Source organism: Ranitomeya imitator, chromosome 8, assembly GCF_032444005.1.
Source record: "Ranitomeya imitator isolate aRanImi1 chromosome 8, aRanImi1.pri, whole genome shotgun sequence".
NCBI classification, from domain to species: Eukaryota; Metazoa; Chordata; class Amphibia; order Anura; family Dendrobatidae; genus Ranitomeya; species Ranitomeya imitator.
In genome coordinates, this window is record NC_091289.1 from 106,991,079 (window position 1) to 107,010,598 (window position 19,520).

At 47.3% G+C, this 19,520-nt stretch overlaps 1 protein-coding gene across 2 annotated transcripts in view; it reads right to left on the minus strand.

Moving 5' to 3' along the window:
• The window catches only part of LOC138647907 (protein kinase C delta type-like), a 66,530-nt gene that overhangs the window by 24,287 nt on the left and 22,723 nt on the right, over positions 1–19,520 (minus strand). Inside the window, exon 2 of one of the 2 annotated variants that reach the window (XM_069737259.1) lies at positions 5,409–5,683. The exons of the other annotated variant lie outside the window; for it this stretch is intronic. Coding sequence (XP_069593360.1) covers positions 5,409–5,486 — 78 coding nt within the window. The 5' untranslated portion in view covers positions 5,487–5,683. The remainder of the gene's footprint in view (positions 1–5,408; positions 5,684–19,520) is intronic. 2 annotated transcript variants of the gene reach the window in all.

Genomic DNA, 19,520 nt, shown 5'->3' on the forward strand with positions numbered 1-19,520 from the left:
GGCATTACTAGACTCTGGAAGTGTGGTGACTCTGGTGAAAGCTAGTCTGGTGGCACTTCCGTCTGGTCCGTCTGACAAGTTTTCTGTGACGTGTGTGCATGGTGACACCCGCTCGTACTTAACAGCGGTCATATGGATTTCTACTCCCTATGGGTCAGTGCAGCACAAAGTGGGACTCGTTCCCGCATTGTTACAGGATGTAATCCTGGGCAGGGATTTTCCCTATTTCTGGCAGTTGTGGGAGAATCAGTTGCTCCTTCACGGTAGCTGTACCCGTAAATCTTCTCCCATGCCATCTGGAGGTCCCGAGTCCCTAGAGGAGACCCCACAGGAAGATGTGGCTGGGGAGGTTAGTGAATCTAACCTTCAGTACCCCTTCTCCGTCATGGCGGGGGAAACAGAGGAAACTGAGGAACCTCAGCGAGAGGCGGAGGCAGACAGCCGTCCGGCACCCTGCCTGCCAGATTTGGGAGTCCAGGTGGATGACTTCCACAGCGAGCAAATGAAAGATCCTACCCTGACTCCGGCTAGGAAAAATGTAAAAATGATAGATGGGGTACCCGTAGAACCTGACACTAGGCTAGCGTACCCGTATATGGTTCTTGAAAATGATTTGCTCTACCAGGTAGAAAAAAAAGGGGAAGACACAGTGCAACGTTTAGTGGTACCCAAACCTTATCGGCGGAAGGTACTGGATTTGGCCCACGGACATATAATGGGGGGACATCTGGGGGTACAGAAAACCACAGAAAGGATATTACATTGTTTTGTGTGGCCTGGAATACATTGTGATGTGCGTAACTATTGTGAGTCCTGTCCAGAGTGCCAAATCGCGGCCCCTAAATCTCAGTTCCGTAGCCCTTTGGTACCCCTTCCTATCATCGGGGTCCCTTTTGAGAGAATTGGGATGGATTTGGTTGGGCCCCTTCCACGATCCGCACGTGGGCACCAACATATCCTCGTCATCGTGGACTATGCCACTCGTTACCCGGAAGCCGTCCCTTTGCGTAACACAGCTACCAAGACGATCGCCAAGGAATTGGTACAAGTGTTTAGTCGGGTGGGAATTCCAAAACTGATACTCACCGACCAGGGGACTCCCTTTATGTCGAGGGTAATGAAGGAGCTCTGCAGGCTCTTACAAATAGACCCGTTGCGTACGTCTGTCTATCACCCTCAAACAGATGGCCTGGTTGAGCGCTTCAACAAAACCTTAAAACAGATGCTCCGGAAGGCGATAGACAAAGATGGGAAGAACTGGGATTACTTGTTACCCTATTTGCTGTTTGCCATTAGGGAAGTTCCCCAGTCTTCCACAGGGTTTTCGCCTTTCGAACTGTTGTACGCCCGTCGTCCCCGGGGACTGCTGGACGTCGCAAAAGAAACCTGGGAAGGTCAAGTCACTCCCTTTAAAACGGTGATCGACCATGTAACACAAATGCAGGATCGTATTGCCGCTGTCATGCCCATTGTTAGGGACCATATGTTACAGGCCCAGGGAGCCCAGAGGCAAAGTTATGATAGAGGCGCTAAGGTCCGTACATTTGCACCCGGCGATAGGGTGTTGGTCCTAATACCTACGGTGGATAGTAAATTCCTGGCGAAATGGCAGGGCCCATTTGAGGTCCGAGAAAGAGTTGGTGAAGTGAACTATAAAGTGTACCAGCCGGGTAAGAGAAAACCGGAACAGATTTATCATGTGAATCTGATAAAATCCTGGAAAGACCGCTCTGCCCTAACGGCGGATCTGCCCCGTCCGGTTTGTTCACCTACTGTACCAGAGGTGCAGGTTGCTGAGACTCTCTCAGAACGACAAAAATCTGAGGTTAAGCAATTTTTGTTACAGAACCGACAGTTTTTCTCCGAAAAACCTGGCCGGACTAAGTTGGTGAAACATGAGATTGTCACAGAGCCTGGCGTCACTGTTCATGTGAAGCCCTACCGGATTCCGGAAGCCCGCCGTGAAGCCGTCTCCCGGGAAGTGATGGCAATGTTGGACTTAGGAGTCATTGAGGAGTCACACAGCGCCTGGTCCAGTCCAATTGTGTTGATACCTAAACCGGATGGCTCCATCCGGTTTTGTAATGACTTTAGGAAACTGAATGCAGTTTCTAAATTTGATGCGTACCCTATGCCCCGGGTCGATGAGTTGATCGACCGGCTTGGTAAAGCCCGATACATTACGACCCTGGATTTAACAAAGGGGTACTGGCAGATTCCTCTGGCCGAGGCGGCCAGAGAGAAGACGGCATTTGCTACACCGGAAGGTCTGTTCCAGTATGTCTATATGCCATTTGGACTTCACGGAGCTCCCGCAACGTTCCAGAGATTGATGGATCGAGTCTTGAGGCCTCACAGACAGTACGCCTCTGCCTACCTGGATGACATCGTAATTTACAGCATGGACTGGGAAACTCATCTCCAGAAGGTACAAGCGGTGATTGATGACCTGCGAGATGCAGGTTTAACGGCAAACCCCAAGAAATGCCACATCGGGCTTGAAGAAGCCCGATACTTGGGCTACGTGATTGGCCGAGGAGTGGTTAAACCCCAGATCGACAAAATACAGGCAATTCAGGGCTGGCCACAACCAGTGAACAAGAAACAAGTGCAGGCTTTCCTGGGGATTGCCGGCTATTATCGCCGGTTCATACCCAATTTTGCAGCCATGGCTACTCCCTTGACGGATCTTACCAAGGGGAAGGGTTCCGTCATGGTAAAATGGACCTCAGCTGCTGAAGAGGCCTTCCACAGCCTGAAACGGGCTTTGTGCTCTCAGCCCGTACTAGTGACTCCTGATTTCAGCAGCGAGTTTGTGGTACAAACTGATGCCTCTGATACTGGTGTCGGAGCTGTACTTTCCCAGGTGAGGGACGGAGTCGAACACCCGGTCCTCTATCTCAGTCGGAAACTGAATGTACATGAGCAGAGGTATGCGGTGGTTGAAAAAGAGTGCCTAGCCATTAAATGGGCTCTCGACTCCCTCAAGTATTACCTGGCTGGTAGGAAGTTTAGGCTGGTCACAGACCATGCCCCTCTCAAGTGGATGCACCTCCACAAGGACCGTAATAGTCGGGTAACCCGGTGGTTCCTTGCCCTGCAGGCTTACTCTTTTACGGTGGAGCACCGACCTGGAGTGCAGATGGGGAACGCCGATGCCCTATCCCGAGTGCACTGTTTCAAAAGTGTTCTTGCTCGACCGGAGTGGTCTGAGCAAGGGGGGGGATATGTAAGACTCATGCTGGTGTGGTAGATGGAGGCAGGTATATCTCGCCCAGGTGTTTGTCCTATGTGAATTAGGCCACTCAGTATCTTCAGGGTGCTAATGGGTTAATGATTGCAGGAATAAAAGATGACCAGCTGGGTGTTTCCAGTGTCTGCCTGGGGCACACAGATTGCCTGCCTGTGTGGGACAAACGTGAGTGAAGAGCTCTGCTTAAGAATTGTGTGATGTTAGCTGGGTGGGAGAAGCCCCCCAGTTGTTGAGATAGCAACTTATTTGTTTAGTTAGTGCCGGACAGGCTAGGATTTATTTTTATGTTTTGTTTTTTTGTGTTGCTTTCACGTTAATAAATCTGACCTGAGGTCAGCCTGCTCAGAAACCTGCTGTACGCCTCAGATTCAATGCACAAACCACGTGACCTTTGACCCCAGCAAAGGCGATCCCAGAGTGTTTTGTCACATACCCCTGTTAACCTTACTTGAGCTGCCCAGTAATAAGCTAATGCCTCAACTCTCCTGAACCGCACAAAATGAATGCAATTTTCTTATAGTTTGATCCTAGTCAATTGCCTGTTTCCTATACAGACGCCCCTACCAGTTTTCCACAATTCAAAAGAGTAACATACAACCCTCGCAGCTACTTAACACCCTAGGAAAACTAAATGTAAAACTAAGGTACACTGACATTAGTTGTATCCTGCATCACGTATTAAACAAAACCATGTTATCCGTCCAAACTTCAAGGTCTAAGCACAGTATAACACGACACTCCATCGTGTACGTCCATTATCTGTCCATGCTTCTTCGCTTGTCTTAGTTCACGTAACAACAACCTTTATCCAAAACAAACTTCCTTCTACAGAGGGCAAACAAAAATGGGCGCAAAACAGACAAAAAGGTAATGATGAATCAAGAACATAATCTTTCTGTTTTGTATAGGGCTGCTATACTGTAGAAGTTTTCTGTACATCCCAGTTTCCAAAAAATGGAATAAAAGTAGTAAAACATAAAAATCATATAAATCTGGTTTTACCATAATCATAAACACCCCGAGAATAAAGGTAACATAATATGTAAGAGCCATAAAACCTCAAAAACACTAGCAAGCTGGCTATTGTTTTCAATCCAACCTCAAAAAAATGGATAACTGTTACAGAGCCATTTTGTTATGCACATTAATACCTCCTATATCACATCTGTAAAGTTTGTCCCTGGTAGAGGTATGGCCCATTGAGCAGTGAGGCTTGTAGTGCAGGGACAATTGATAAAGGGGTTTTTCACTCTTGATGTGCCCATCCTTAGAATAGGTCATTAAAGGGAACCTGTCACCCCCCAGGGCCTATTAAGGTAAAAGAGCCACCTTCAGCAGCACTAAAGCTGCATTCTGTGAAGGGGGCTCTAAGGCCAGTCTCACACGTCCACGCAAGACTCAAGCGCCTCGCAGCCGTCCATCATCCCACCGGGCGCCGCCTCCTCTCTGTCTTGTGCCATCACCCGTGCTCTGCAATTATTTCTCGGGCATGCGCCATGCACGCTGCCCTAGAACTTACATCAAGTGATGTAAGTAGATGGCTCCTGCGCACAGCGCCAGATTCCCAGCCCTGCAGTGTGAATGCATCATAACACACTGCGGGGCAGGATCTGGGGCCTCCGCTGTGCGCAGGAGCCATCTACTTACCTCACTTGATGTAAGTTCCAGGGCAGCGCGCACGGCACATGCCCAAGAAATAATTGCAGAACGCAGGCGCAGGTGACGGCACAAGACAGAGAGGAGGTGGCGCCCGGTGGGATGATGGACGGCTGCGAGGCGCTTGAGTCAGGGAGAAATCATACCTCCCTGACTCAATAGAGGTATGGCTCGAAATTTATAAAAGTGATTATTTCAGCATTCCTAGGGATACTAAACATAAGAGCCACCTTCATAGAATGCAGCCTTAGTGCTGCTGAAGGTGGCTATTTTACCTTAATAGGCTCTGGGGGGATGACAGGTTCCCTTTAATATCAGATTTGTGGGGTCCGATCAGCTGTTACCGTCTCCTCTAAAAGCCGGATGTGAGCAGTGTACGGAGCACACAAGGTTTAGTGGTCACTCCTGGGTCCTGCAGGACAGCTCCCATTCAGATGAACAGGTCACCAACATCAGAGAAGTGGACAAATCTTATAGTGCTAAGTAGTCACAATGATACCTTGGTGTGAAATGCGAAGGCCGCGTGGACGAGGAAGGGGCTTCCAGATGCCAGCTGCAGAACTCGTCTCTCCACCATCACATCCAGCCTATCCCCTCCGGCCAGCAGGGCTCTTTTGCCGATGATCTTAACTGCAAATTCTTTGCGGGTTAAAGTATCTTCCGCCAGCAGGACCTTTCCAAAGCTTCCAACTCTGAGCACATGGTGGAATAATAATCTCTCTATTATGGAATGAGAGATTATGCTGGAGCTGGATGGCCGAACACCGCTGCCTTCTATCGGGGGGGTGAATGGGAAATGTCAGAATAAATCTAACATTTACAGGTCATTATTCACACTATGGAAATCTTCTGTTCTAAGTAAGCTTGTTCTTCATTTCATAAATTGTGTTAAAGCGAAGCTGTCACCAGGTTTGGCCAATATGAGATATGACACCACCATTCAGGGCTGATATACAGCATTCTATAATGCGATATATCTGCCTCAACCTGACCTGTGAGACAAGAAAAAGACCTTTTATTAGTCCCATCTGCGGGGCGGTCCGGTCCGAGGGGTGTCGATGTTCTTGGTCCGGCACCTCCCATCTTCCTACGATCATTGTCCTCCTTCTTGCTTCGCGTAGATGACGTGTCCTTGTGTCATCCACACAGTCTCCTCGGCATCGCGCTCCTGTGCAGTCATACTTCTCTGCCATATTGAGCGCAGAATAGAGTATTTCAGTGCGCAGGTGGCGGGAAAAGACAAAGAGCTTTGACGTATGTGCACTCCAGTACTTCGCTCTCCCCTCAAAAGGGCTGAGAAGTATAACTGCACAGGAACACGATGCCGAGGAAACTGTGTGGATGATGCACGGACGTGTCATCCACACAAAGCAAGGAGGACGGTGATCATAAGAAGATGGGAGGCGTTGGATTAAGAACATTGTTACCCTTTGGACCGGACCGCCCTGCAGGTCTTTTTTTTTCTCTTACAGGTCGGGTTGAGGGCAGATATACCGCACTATAGAATACTATATATCATCCCTAAAAAGTAGTGGCCGTATCTCACACAGGCCAAACTTGGTGACAGGTTCCCTTTAATGGATTTTATTAATAAGCAACTTAGTATTCATGTAATTAATCTTATACGGCTCTGTCTGTTAAAGGGAACCTCTCACCCCCAAAATCGAAGAGGAGTTAAGCCCACCGGCATCAGGGGCTTATCTACAGCATTCTGTAATGCTGTAGATAAGCTCCCAATGTATCCTGAAAGATGAGAATAAAGGTACCGTCACACTAGACGATATCGCTAGCGATCCGTGACGTTGCAGCGTCCTCGCTAGCGATATCGTCCAGTGTGACAGGCAGCAGCAATCAGGCCCCTGCTGTGCTGTCGCTGGTCGGGGAAGAAAGTCCAGAACTTTATTTGGTCGCTGGACTCCCCGCAGACATCGCTGGATCGGCGTGTGTGACACCGATTCAGCGATGTCTTCACTGGTAACCAGGGTAAACATCGGGTAACTAAGCGCAGGGCCGCGCTTAGTAACCCGATGTTTACCCTGGTTACCATCCTAAAAGTAAAAAAAACAAACAGTACATACTTACCTACTGCTGTCTGTCCTCCAGCGCTGTGCTCTGTACTGGCTGTGAGCGTCGGTCAGCCGGAAAGCAGAGCGGTGACGTCACCGCTCTGCTTTCCGGCCGCTGTGCTCACACAGCCAGTACAGGAGGAGTGCAGAGCACAGCGCTGGAGGACAGACGGCTGTAGGTAAGTATGTACTGTTTTTTTTTTTTACTTTTAGGATGGTAACCAGGGTAAAGATCGGGTTACTAAGCGCGGCCCTGCGCTTAGTTACCCGATGTTTACCCTGGTTACCAGCATCGTTGGTCGCTGGAGAGCGGTCTGTGTGACAGCTCTCCAGCGACCAAACAGCGACGCTGCAGCGATCCGGATCGTTGTCGGTATCGCTGCAGCGTCGCTAAGTGTGACGGTACCTTAAGAGGTTAGATTATATCTTCACCTGGGGGGGGGGGCAGTCCAATCCGATGGGCGTCGCGGTCCGGTCCGAGGCCTCCCATCTTCTTACGATGATATCCTCTTCTTGTCTTCACACTGCGGCTCCGGCGCAGGCGTACCTTGTCCGCCCTGTTGAGGGCAGAGCAAAGTACTGCAGTGCGCAGGTGCTGGGAAAGGTCAGAGAGGCCCGGCGCCTGTGCACTGCAGTATTTTGCTCTGCCCTCAACAGGGCAGACAAAGTACGCCTGCGCCGGAGCCCCAGTGTGAAAACAAAAAGAGGACGTCATCGTAAGAAGATGGGAGGCCCTGGATCGGACTGTTCCCCCAGGTGAAGATATAATCTAACCTCTTTTTCTCATCTTTCAGGATACATCGGGAGCTTATCTACAGCATTCCAGAATGCTGTGGATAAGCCCCTGATGCCGGTGGGCTTAGCTCACCTTCGATTTTGGGGATGACAGATTTCCTTTAAGAAAGAGAAGACATAAAATATTTTCATTATACACTTGGCTGTGATGAGGTTGATCAATATGAAAATTGAAAGGGTTTTTCCAGAATGACAATTAGCACTAGAGACAAATGGATTTTACCTGGACATTCGATTTACAGTGAATTTATTCTCAGCTAATTCGATTTCCTTTACTAAGCTCTCAGGTACTGGGGTATGGAAAGACTCCCCAAGCATAATATGCTGGAAAAAATACCCAGACAATTAATACTCCCCTCACATCTCCACTTTTCTGCTCTTTGTCATCCACAAGGTCCTTGGCACCGCTCCTTACCGCCAGCATGCTCTGATGGAACCCGGTCATCTTCACACTAGGCCGGGACTTCTGTCCGTGACTAGGCCTGTGAATTCCCTGCTCATCCAAAGAAATGTCCTGGGGCCTACTTGCAGCTGGAAGTCCGGGCTAGAGTCATGAAGCAAGTCATGATGTTACAACATGTGCCACAGCCTTACAACAACTACTGTAGACCAAGACTTCCAGACTCAGGGACACCCAGGGTCTACTCACAGCCTAGCGTGAAGATGCCTGAGGTTTCAGGGCACAGTGATGGTAAGTAGAGGTGTTGAGGACCGTAAAGGGGACAACGAGCAGCAGAGACATTAGTTTTTTAACCTTCGGCCGACTCTGTACAGTTCAACAAAATTGTAGAAACTATTTTACTGAGTTCCTTAGGAGCAAACTACAAAAAATTATGGAAAAGAATAGTGATGTTTGTAAAATTGAACGTCACTTGAATACTTTTTCCCAATTCTACTTATCACCTATCTTACTCTGGGACTCTCATGATCACTAGAAAAGGATCCCTGCAGTCGTCCAGTGAGGAGGGTTTTTGTATATGATAGTGGTGAAATATGCATATTGCTATTTTCAACTCAAAATTCATGGAACTGATGGAAACAGCAAAGTGCTACAGTATTGTGCTGGCAGCTCTAGATGTGAGATCTGAAAAGGTGTTTAAAGGGAACCTGTCAGCAGGATTGTGCACAGTAACCTACACACAGAGTCAGGTCGGCGCCGTTATACTGATTAGGCCGAGGTCACTCTTGCGAGTGCAATGTGAGAAACTTGCGCGAGTTTCTCGCCTCAATACCCAGCACTTTTCTGGCACTCGGGACTGGAGTGTGCGGCTGCATGGATTTCTATACAGCTGAACACTCCGGACCCAAGTGCCGACAGCAGTGCCAGGAATTGAGGTGAGGTTCTCGCATTGCACTCGCAAGTGTGACCCTGGCCTTACAATGATACCTTGGGTGATGTGGTTGTTCTTTAATCTTTATTTTCAGTTTTGTGTTAATGAGATTCTCGTGCCCTAAGGCGGGTTTGGTGTATATGGTGTCTGATAATATATTCATAATGCAGACTGCTGACAGGTCATTGATCCCTCACTGACCTGCCCACTAGTTTGCATAATGAATATCTGTGTATACATAAAAAAGTGCCTCTGCAGGAAGGTGCTGGCCGTGCCACCTGCACTGCAGCATAATCGCATGTTTACTGTGACACGAATACATTTTATTCATGTTATTCAGCTTGGAGAAAACAAAATCAATTTGATAATGGCGCCCGCCGCACCTGCGCAGTAGCAGCTACCGGTGTGTATAGAGATCCGATAGCTGCTATTGCGCCATCTAGCTGGAGAAGAAAGAAAAGATTTCCTCCTCCAAGATAGCGACACCAGCGCCTGCACAATAGCAGCTATGGAATCTATACATACTGATAGGGGCTACTGCGCAGGTATGGCGGGCGCCATTTTCAAATTGACTTGCATCTGGAGGGGCATCTAAACGGGCATCTGGCCGGATGCTACAGCTGTCACTCCAGAGCAGAGGTGCGGTAAAGCAATTACTGCAGAATGCCAAGGGCATGTCATAGTCACAGAATTCCCAAAACTCGGGAGCAACGTAAATCAGATTAAAGCTACATTTTCTCAGTTATGATGCTGCTAAAAATATAAATTTGCAGACAAACCTGCTGACAGTCTCCTTTTTAGAAAATCGCTCCAGTATTTTTTTCCATATATAAAGATTACGCGCCTTCAGTATTCTAGCTGTTTAACCAGTTTGCGACCAGGCTGCTTCTACCCATTCCTGACCATACACTTTTTCGGGTTTTCTCATAAATGCGCATACAAGTGCTCTAAAATGAATGTTCTCTCTTGGATATTCAAAAGTTTTGCCTTTTTTTGCCATACATGGGGCTTATTTTTTATGGCATTTTTAGATTCCCTTTTCTTGTTCATATGGGGGATGTAAATGAAATTAGGAAATATGTGATTATTTGTCACTTTTTTTTCCAGAAAAGAACAGTAAAAGGTTTTTAAATTGCATTCCCCTTTTCATAGAAACGATTTTTAGATACTGAACATATTTTTTTACACTCTACGCCCCCATAAGACCTTATAAAACATTTGGGGCACATTTGTACACATTAACCCCTTCCCGATCTTGTGGGTTTTCCATTTTGTGTTTCCGTTTTGTGTTCGATATCTTCCTAGAGCCATAACTTTTTCATTTTTTTGGTCAATATGGCCGTGTGAGGGCTTTTTTTTGTGGGACGAATTGTACCATGTTCAAGAAATGCTAAAACTGACCTACCATTATGATTCTCCAGGTCATTACGAGTTTGTAGATACCAAACATGTATAGATTCTTTTTTAATTATTTTATATTTTTAATTTTTTTTTAAACTTTTTACTGGGTACAATAGTCCATGGGAGACTAGAAGCTGCGATCCTCCGATCCCCTGTGCTACACATGGCAGGGCGTTTCTGTAACTAAAATACTCATAGCAGTTTGGGTGATGACAATGACAGTGGTCTCCGCAGACTCCAGGTGGTCATGCCAACCCATCAACAGCCCGCGGTCATGTGACGTGGGCGACGATGGGCAGGGTTTGTGATGCGCTTCCGGCACGATCATGTTACATTCCGCTGTCAGAGATTGACAGCGGCACTAAACATGTTAACAGCCGCGGGTGGATATCGTTTCCAGCCGCAGCTGTTAGGGTCACATGTCAGCTGATAAAATCAGGGGGAGGCGATCTTGGATGTACCAACATGTCCACGGGCATAAAGGGGATAACGTTCTTATTATTGCTAATTTACCCTGTGACTTAGGCTGGTATATTCCCTCAGTTACAGGAGAATTTCAGCCTCCGGCCTGCATGGCAGAGCTGACCTGACCTCCTACCGCCAAGCAGCTCTTGGTCCCTCCCTACATCTAGCGTCACATGTTCTCTGGATCTGGAGAAGGAAGCACAGTCCGTGTCTCCTAATTTCTTCTTCATCTGTATACAGAAGCGCTGGTTTAGCACAGTGTATCCAACCATGGAGATGGTGAGCGTGGTAATAAGCCAGGTTTTACCTCCTGTCTGGGAAGTCTGGCTGTGTGTGACAGTCTGCTCCCCACCCCACAGCTTCACCATCTTGTGCAAGCTGCTCACGCTCCATTGAGGTTTTATAACGTCAGTGCAGAGTAATGAGTGGACTGCCCAGAAATGTATAAGGTAAGGGTGGTCCAGAAGTGCTTTATTTCATCCCACATCAGTTACATCGACACATCCCCCCTTCATTATAGGGAGTTGGGTCATGTGATCTCCGGTCTGACAACTATTCCAGTACATGCACTAATGTGTTGACAGGAAGTCAGTCTCTGACGTCATGTGACCTGTAAGATGACGTCATGTGACCTGTAAGATGACCTCACAGCTATGAATCCCTCCTGACAGCTCAGACTCTTCCCCGGACCCCCAGCTTCACCCTCCTTGTCACTCTGTATGTCTCCCATGCAGAATGAGTGAAATCTGCAGGAAAAACGCTGAAAGAATTGACATGCTACAGATTTAAATCTGTACCAAATCTGCAAGTCACAGATAAGCAAGGTGTGCATGAGACTTCAGGATTCTCATTCACTTTTCTGGCATCAAGAAACACTTTACGTTTTATGACAAATCTGCACTGAATAAACGCAGCAAAAACACAACGTGTGCACACAGTCGTACAGCAGGTCTATCTACTTTGCCCATAACAGCCAATTAGAGATCAGCGGTCATTTTACCAAAGCATTTTGAGAAATGAAAGCTGAACTCTGGTTGGTTGCTATGGGCAACAAAGACAATTGAATGAACAGTTTTGATAAATTAGGATGAGACCCTTCATTATACATTAGGGGACAGCAGCTCCATGTCACTGATCTCCCACTGCTGTCAGGAGATGGAGCAAGGACAACTGAGGAGACTCCAGCAATATGGGGAATATACTCTGCATTACAGGAGCTATATAAGCAGGGGCGTACATAGAAATCATGGGGCACTGTAGCAGAAGTTCCAATTGTTCCCCCCTCAAAATTTTTTATACTGCATGAGCCCCACACAGCCTCCCTATATACAGCATGAGCCCCACACAACCTCCCCATATACAGCATGATCCCCACACAGCCTCCCTATATACTGCATAAGCCCCACACAGCCTCCCCATATACAGCATGATCCCCACACAGCCTCCCTATATACAGCATGAGCCCCACACAGCCTCCCTATATACAGCATGATCAGCACACAGCCTCCCTATATACAGCATGAGCCCCACACAGCCTTCCTATATACAGCATGATCCCCACACAGCCTCCCTATATACAGCATGAGCCCCACACAGCCTCCCTATATACAGCATGATCCCCACACAGCCTCCCTATATACAGCATGAGCCCCACACAGCCTCCCTATATACAGCATGATCCCCACACAGCCTCCCTATATACAGCATGAGCCCCACACAGCCTCCCTATATACAGCATGATCCCCACACAGCCTCCCTATATACAGCATGAGCCCCACACAGCCTCCCTATATACAGCATGATCCCCACACAGCCTCCCTATATACTGCATGAGCCCCACACAGCCTTCCTATATACAGCATGATCCCCACACAGCCTCCCTATATACTGCATGAGCCCCACATAGCCTCCCCATATACTGCTTGAGCCCCACACAGCCTCCCTATATACTGCATGAGCCCCACACAGCCTCCCTATATACAGCATGATCCCCACACAGCCTCCCTATATACAGCATGAGCCCCACACAGCCTCCCTATATACAGCATGATCCCCACACAGCCTCCCTATATACTGCATGAGCCCCACACAGCTTTCCTATATACAGCATGATCCCCACACAGCCTCCCTATATACTGCATGAGCCCCACCTAGCTTCCCCATATACTGCTTGAGCCCCACACAGCCTTCCTATATACTGCATGAGACCCACACAGCCTCCCCATATACTGCATGAGCCCCACACAGCCTCTCTATATGCTCCACGAGAGTCCCATAGCCTTCTCATGTCCACCATGGACATGCAATACAATATATTGCTCTCCCCATGGTCCTCCATAGAATATAATGCACTCCCCATGGTACTCCATACAGTATAATGCATTCGCCATGGTTCTCCATATAATAAATAACGTACCCCTCCATTGTCCTCCATAAGATAGAATGCACCCAGTGGCGTAACTACCGCGGTCGCAGCGGTCGCCAGTGCGACCGGGCCCGGCAGATCAGGGGCCCGGCAGGCAGGCTCGGACTGGCAGTGCCTCCCCCCGCTCCAGGGCCTCCCCCCCCTTCCCCGCCGCCGCCGCCGCCGCTGCCTTGAATACTCACCCTGCTCCAGCGATGGTCTCGGCGTCTGCACTGCAGCTCGTTCCTGCTTGAGCGGTCACGTGACACCGCTCATTAAGATCATGAATATGCGCATATTCATGATCTTAATGAACGGTGTCACATGACCGCTCAAGCAGGAAGAAGGTGCTGCGCCGGCGCCGCCGTCTGGAGTCGGGACAGAGCGCGAGGGATGTCGGCACGGCCGTGCAGTGGGAAGACAGGTGAGTATGAGGGACGAGGGACAGGGGGACGGGGGGACGGGGGGGGGGGATGAAGGAGGACATAAGCCGGCGCGCCGAGCAGGAGCGGAGAGCTAAGCCTGCATACAGGGGGGAATATGAGCCATGCAGGGGGGAATATGAGCCATGCAGGGGGGGATATGAGCCATGCAGGGGGGAATATGAGCCATGCAGGGGGGAATATGAGCCATGCAGGGGGAAATATGAGCCATGCAGGGGGGAATATGAGCCATGCAGGGGGGAATATGAGCCATGCAGGGGGGAATATGAGCCATGCATACAGGAGGGGTAATATGAGCTATGTATATGGGATAGGAGGGAGATGAGCCATGCATACAGGAGGGGGGTCATTATACAGTATTGAGCATCATGTGTGGCCGTTATACAGTATGCAGCATCATGTGTGGCCATTATACAGTATGGAGCATCATGTGTGGTGGCCGTTATACAGTATTGAGCATCATGTGTGGCCATTATTCTATGGGGGTTACATTGAGTTGTATGGCAGGGCTGCAGGGGGGGGGCCCCATTTGGAAGTTCGCACCGGGGCCCCTAACTTTGTAGTTACGCCACTGAATGCACCCCCATACTCCTCCATGTAAGATAATGCACTCCTCATGGAGTAGCAGAGCAGATAAGGAGTGGCTCAGACTGTTATATACAGGTGCTCAGGAAAAATATGTTATAGTCTCGAAAAAAAACGCACTCCGGACCTTCCTGAGCACTCGAGTCACATCTTTTTGGTATCTCTTGATAAAGGCTAATGCTATAGCCGAAACGTTGAAATATGATACAAACCTCATGTGGATCTTGATACCTACTTTATGTACCTTTTTGGTCCTTTTTGTGCGCATTTTGCTTGAATACGAAATGAAATAAATTTACATTTCTAATAAATTTCACCGTGTTTGGAAAAACAGTGTGCCGGATTTTTTTTCGAGACTCCTCATGGAGTATACAGTATAATGCACCACCCATGGTTCTCCATACAGTATATTGCAATCCCTGTTATCCTTCATAGAATATAATGCACTGCCCATAGTCCTCCTTACAATAGAATGCAGCCACCATGGTCCTCCACACAATATAATGCAGCTCTCATGGTCCTCCATACAATATAATGGTCCTCCGTAGAATTTAAGGCCCCCATGGTCTTCCATACATTATAATGTACTCCCCATGGTACGACATACAATATAATGCACCGCTTTGGTCCTCCATTTAATATAATGAACCCCTATGGTCCTCCGTACAAAATCGAGCAACTCCATTGTCCTCTATACAGTACAATGCACCCCCTTTGTCCTTCATATAGTATAATGCATGCCCAGTGGTCATCTATACAATATAATGAATCTCCAATTGTCCTCCATACAATACAATGCACTCTCCATGGTCCCCCATACAATATAATGCACCCCCCTTGGTCCTCTATATAGTTTAATGCACTCTCCATGGTCCTTCCTACAATAACATGCACCTCCCATTGTTCTATATACAACATAATCCATTCCCATGTTCCTCTATTCAATATAATACACAAACCAAGGTCTTCTATAAAATATAATGCACTCCCCATGGTCATCCATACAATATGATGAACCATTTCCTATTGTCCTCTATACAATATAATGATCTTCCCATGGTCCTACATACAATATAATGCACCCACCAAGGTCATTTATACAATATAATGCACTCCCAATGGTCGTCCATACAATATAAAGCACTCAACATGGTCCTCCATATAATGCAATGTACTTGCCATGATCCTCCATACAATATAATGAACCTCCTATTGTCCTCTATACAATATAATTCAATCCATCATGGTCCTCCATACAATATAAAGCACTCCCCATAGCGCTCCATAGAACATAGTGTGCTCCACACGGTCCTACAGAGAACATAATATACCTACTGTCCATGGTCCTCCATAGAATGTAATGAGTTCCCCATGGTCCTCCATACAATATATTGCTCTCACATCAAGAAAATAGAAAAAATTGGATTCCGGCTCAACAGGTCTGGATTTTCCTTTTCTTTTTCTTTTTCAAAAGAAATACGGTGCATACATAAGAAAAATTTACATGGTCGACATGACCCAGTGTCTGAGCCCCAGGTGGATGAGCATAGAGCAACTGGGTGAGTTGGAATTAAGTTTCTATAAATATAATGCTCTCCTCATGGTCCTATATACATTATAATGAACCTCCTATGTCCTCTTTACAATATAATGAACCTCCTATTGTCCTCTATACAATATAATGCGTTCCCCATGGTCCTCCAAACAATATAATGCACCCACAAATCACCTACACAATATAATGCACTCCCTATGGTCCTCCATATAATATGATGCACTCCCCATGGACCTCCATGCAATATAATAAAGGACCTCCATGCAATATAATAAACTCCCTATGGTCCTCCATACAATAATGCACTCCCCTTGGTCCATTATGCAATATAATGCATTCCCCATGGTCCTCTATAGAATATAATGCACATCCCATGGTCCTCCATACAATACAATGTAATGCACTCTCCATGGTTCTCCATAGAATATAAATCACCCTCCCCATAGTCCTCCATACAATATAATGCACCCCTCCATAATCCTCTATATAGTATAATGCACTCCCCATGATACTCTGTACAATAAAATGCACCCTCCATGCTTGTCCGCACAATATAATGCACCCCCATGGTCCTCCATACAATATAAAGCACCCCCAAGGTCATCCATACAATATAATGCCTTCCCTATGGTCCTCCACACAATATAATGCACCCCCACGGTCCTCCATACAATGTAATGCACTCCCCATGGTCCTCCATAGAATATAATGCATTCCCATGGTCCTCCATGCAGTATAATGAACTCCCCATAGTCCTCCATACAATATAATTCATCTCCCATGATCATGTATGCAATATAATGCACTCCCAATGGTCCTCCATAAAATATAATGTGCTCTCCTTGGTCCTCCATAGAATGTAATGCACCTCCCCATGGTCCTCTATACATTATAATGTACCCCTTTGTCCTCTTTATAGTATAATGCACGTCCCATGGTCCTCTATACAATATATTGCACCTCCTATGGTCCTCTATTCAGTATAATAAACCCCCATGGTCCTCTATACAATATAATGCACTTCCCATGGTCCTCCATACAATATAATGCACCCCTATGGTCCTCCATGCAATATAATGCACCCCCTATGGTCCTCCATACAATATAATGCACCCCTATGGTCCTCCATGCAACATAATGCACCCCCTATGGTCCTCCATACAATATAATGAACCACCTATAGTCCTCTATACAATATAATGCACCCCTATTGTCCTCCATACAATATAATGAACCACCTATAGTCCTCTATACAATATAACACAATCCCCCATGGTTCTTTATACAATACTAGATTGTGGCCCGATTCTAACGCATCGGGTATTCTAGAATATGCATGTCCACGTAGTATATGGACAATGATGATTCCAGAATTCGCGGCATCATCGACATCATCGTCGCTGTGGCCGTCGCTGATTGGTCGAGGCCTGGCGGCCTAACGCATCGGGTATTCTAGAATATGCATGTCCCTGTAATATATGGACAATGATGATTCCAGAATTCGCGGCAGACTGTGCCCGTCGCTGATTGGTCGAGGCAACCTTTATGACATCATCGTCGCCATGGCAACCATTATGACATCTACGTCGATACTGTGCCCGTCGTTGAATCAGAAACGCGGGATTTCTACGTCCTTTATGACATCATCGTCGCTGTGGCCGTCGCTGATTGGTCGAGGCCTGGCGGCCTAACGCATCGGGTATTCTAGAATATGCATGTCCCTGTAATATATGGACAATGATGATTCCAGAATTCGCGGCAGACTGTGCCCGTCGCTGATTGGTCGAGGCAACCTTTATGACATCATCGTCGCCATGGCAACCATTATGACATCATCGTCGCTGTGCCCGTTGCTGATTGGTCGAGGCCTGGCGGCCTCGACCAATCAGAGACGCGGGATGTCTACGTCCTTTATGACATCATCGTCGCTGTGCCCGTTGCTGATTGGTCGAGGCCTGGCGGCCTCGACCAATCAGAGACGCGGGATTTCTACGTCGATGCTGTGCCGGTCTCTGATTGGTCGAGGCCTGGCGGCCTCGACCAATCAGAGAGCAGGGATTTCCAGGACAGACAGACAGACGGAAAAACCCTTAGACAATTATATATATAGATAATGGACTCCCCATGGTCCTCCACGTAATATAATGCACTCTCCATGGTTCTCCATTCAACATAATGCACCCCTCATGGTCATCTTTACAATTTAATGCACCCCATAGTCCTCCATACAATAAAATGCAGCCCATCATAATCCTCCATATAGTACAATGCACTCCCCATGGTACTCTATACAATAAAATGCACTCCTATGGTCCTCCACACAATACAACACCCCCCTGTGGTCCTCCATACAATATAAAGCACCCCCATGGACATTTATACAATACTAGATTGTGGCCCGATTCTTACGCATCGGGTATTCTAGAATATGCATGTCCCCATAGTATATGGACAATGATGATTCCAGAATTCGTGGCAGACTGTGCCCGTCGCTGATTGGTCGAGGCAACCTTTATGACATCATCGTCGCCATGGCAACCATTATGACATCTACGTCGACACTGTGCCCGTTGCTGCCGCCAGGCCTCGACCAATCAGAGACGCGGGATTTCCAGGACAGACAGACAGACGGAAAAACAATGGGTCCAATGGGTGTCCAATGGGTTAAAACATAAATGTAAGCACCAATGTTTATATGAATACTAGATGGTGGCCCAATTCTAACACATCGGGTATCTATATATATAATTGTCTAAGGGTTTTTCCGTCTGTCTGTCTGTCTAGAATACCCGATGCGTAAGAATCGGGCCACAATCTAGTATATAGATAATGCCCTTCCCATTGTCCACCACATAATATAATTCACCCCTATGGTCCTCCAATATAATGCACTCCCCACGGAACTCTATATAATATTCTGCACCACCATGGTCCTCCATGAAGTATAATGCACCCCCCATAGTCCTCTATACAATGTAATACAAGCCACGTGGCCCTCCATAGAATTGAATGTGCTCCCCATGGTGCTCCATAAGATATAATGCGCTCCCCATGGTCCTCTATAGAATGTAATGAGCTCCCCGTGGTCCTTCATACAGTATAATGAACCTGCAATTGTCCTCTATCTATATATATAATTGTATAACGTTTTTTCCGTCTGTCTGTCTGTCCTGGAAATCCCGCGTCTCTGATTGGTCAGTCAGCGACGGGCACAGCGACGATGATGTCATAAAGGACGTAGACATCCCGCGTCTGATTGGTCGAGGCCAATCAGCAACGGGCACAGTATCGACGTAGATGTCATAATGGTTGCCATAGCGACGATGATGTCATAAAGGTTGCCTCGACCAATCAGCAACGGGCACAGTCTGCCGCGAATTCTGGAATCATCATTGTCCATATACAATGGGGACATGCATATTCTAGAATACCCGATGCGTTAGAATCGGGCCACAATCTAGTATAATATAATGGCCTCCCCATGGTCCTCCAAAGAATAGAATGCACCCACCAAGCTGATCTATACAATATAATCCACTCCACATGGCTCTCCATACAATATAATG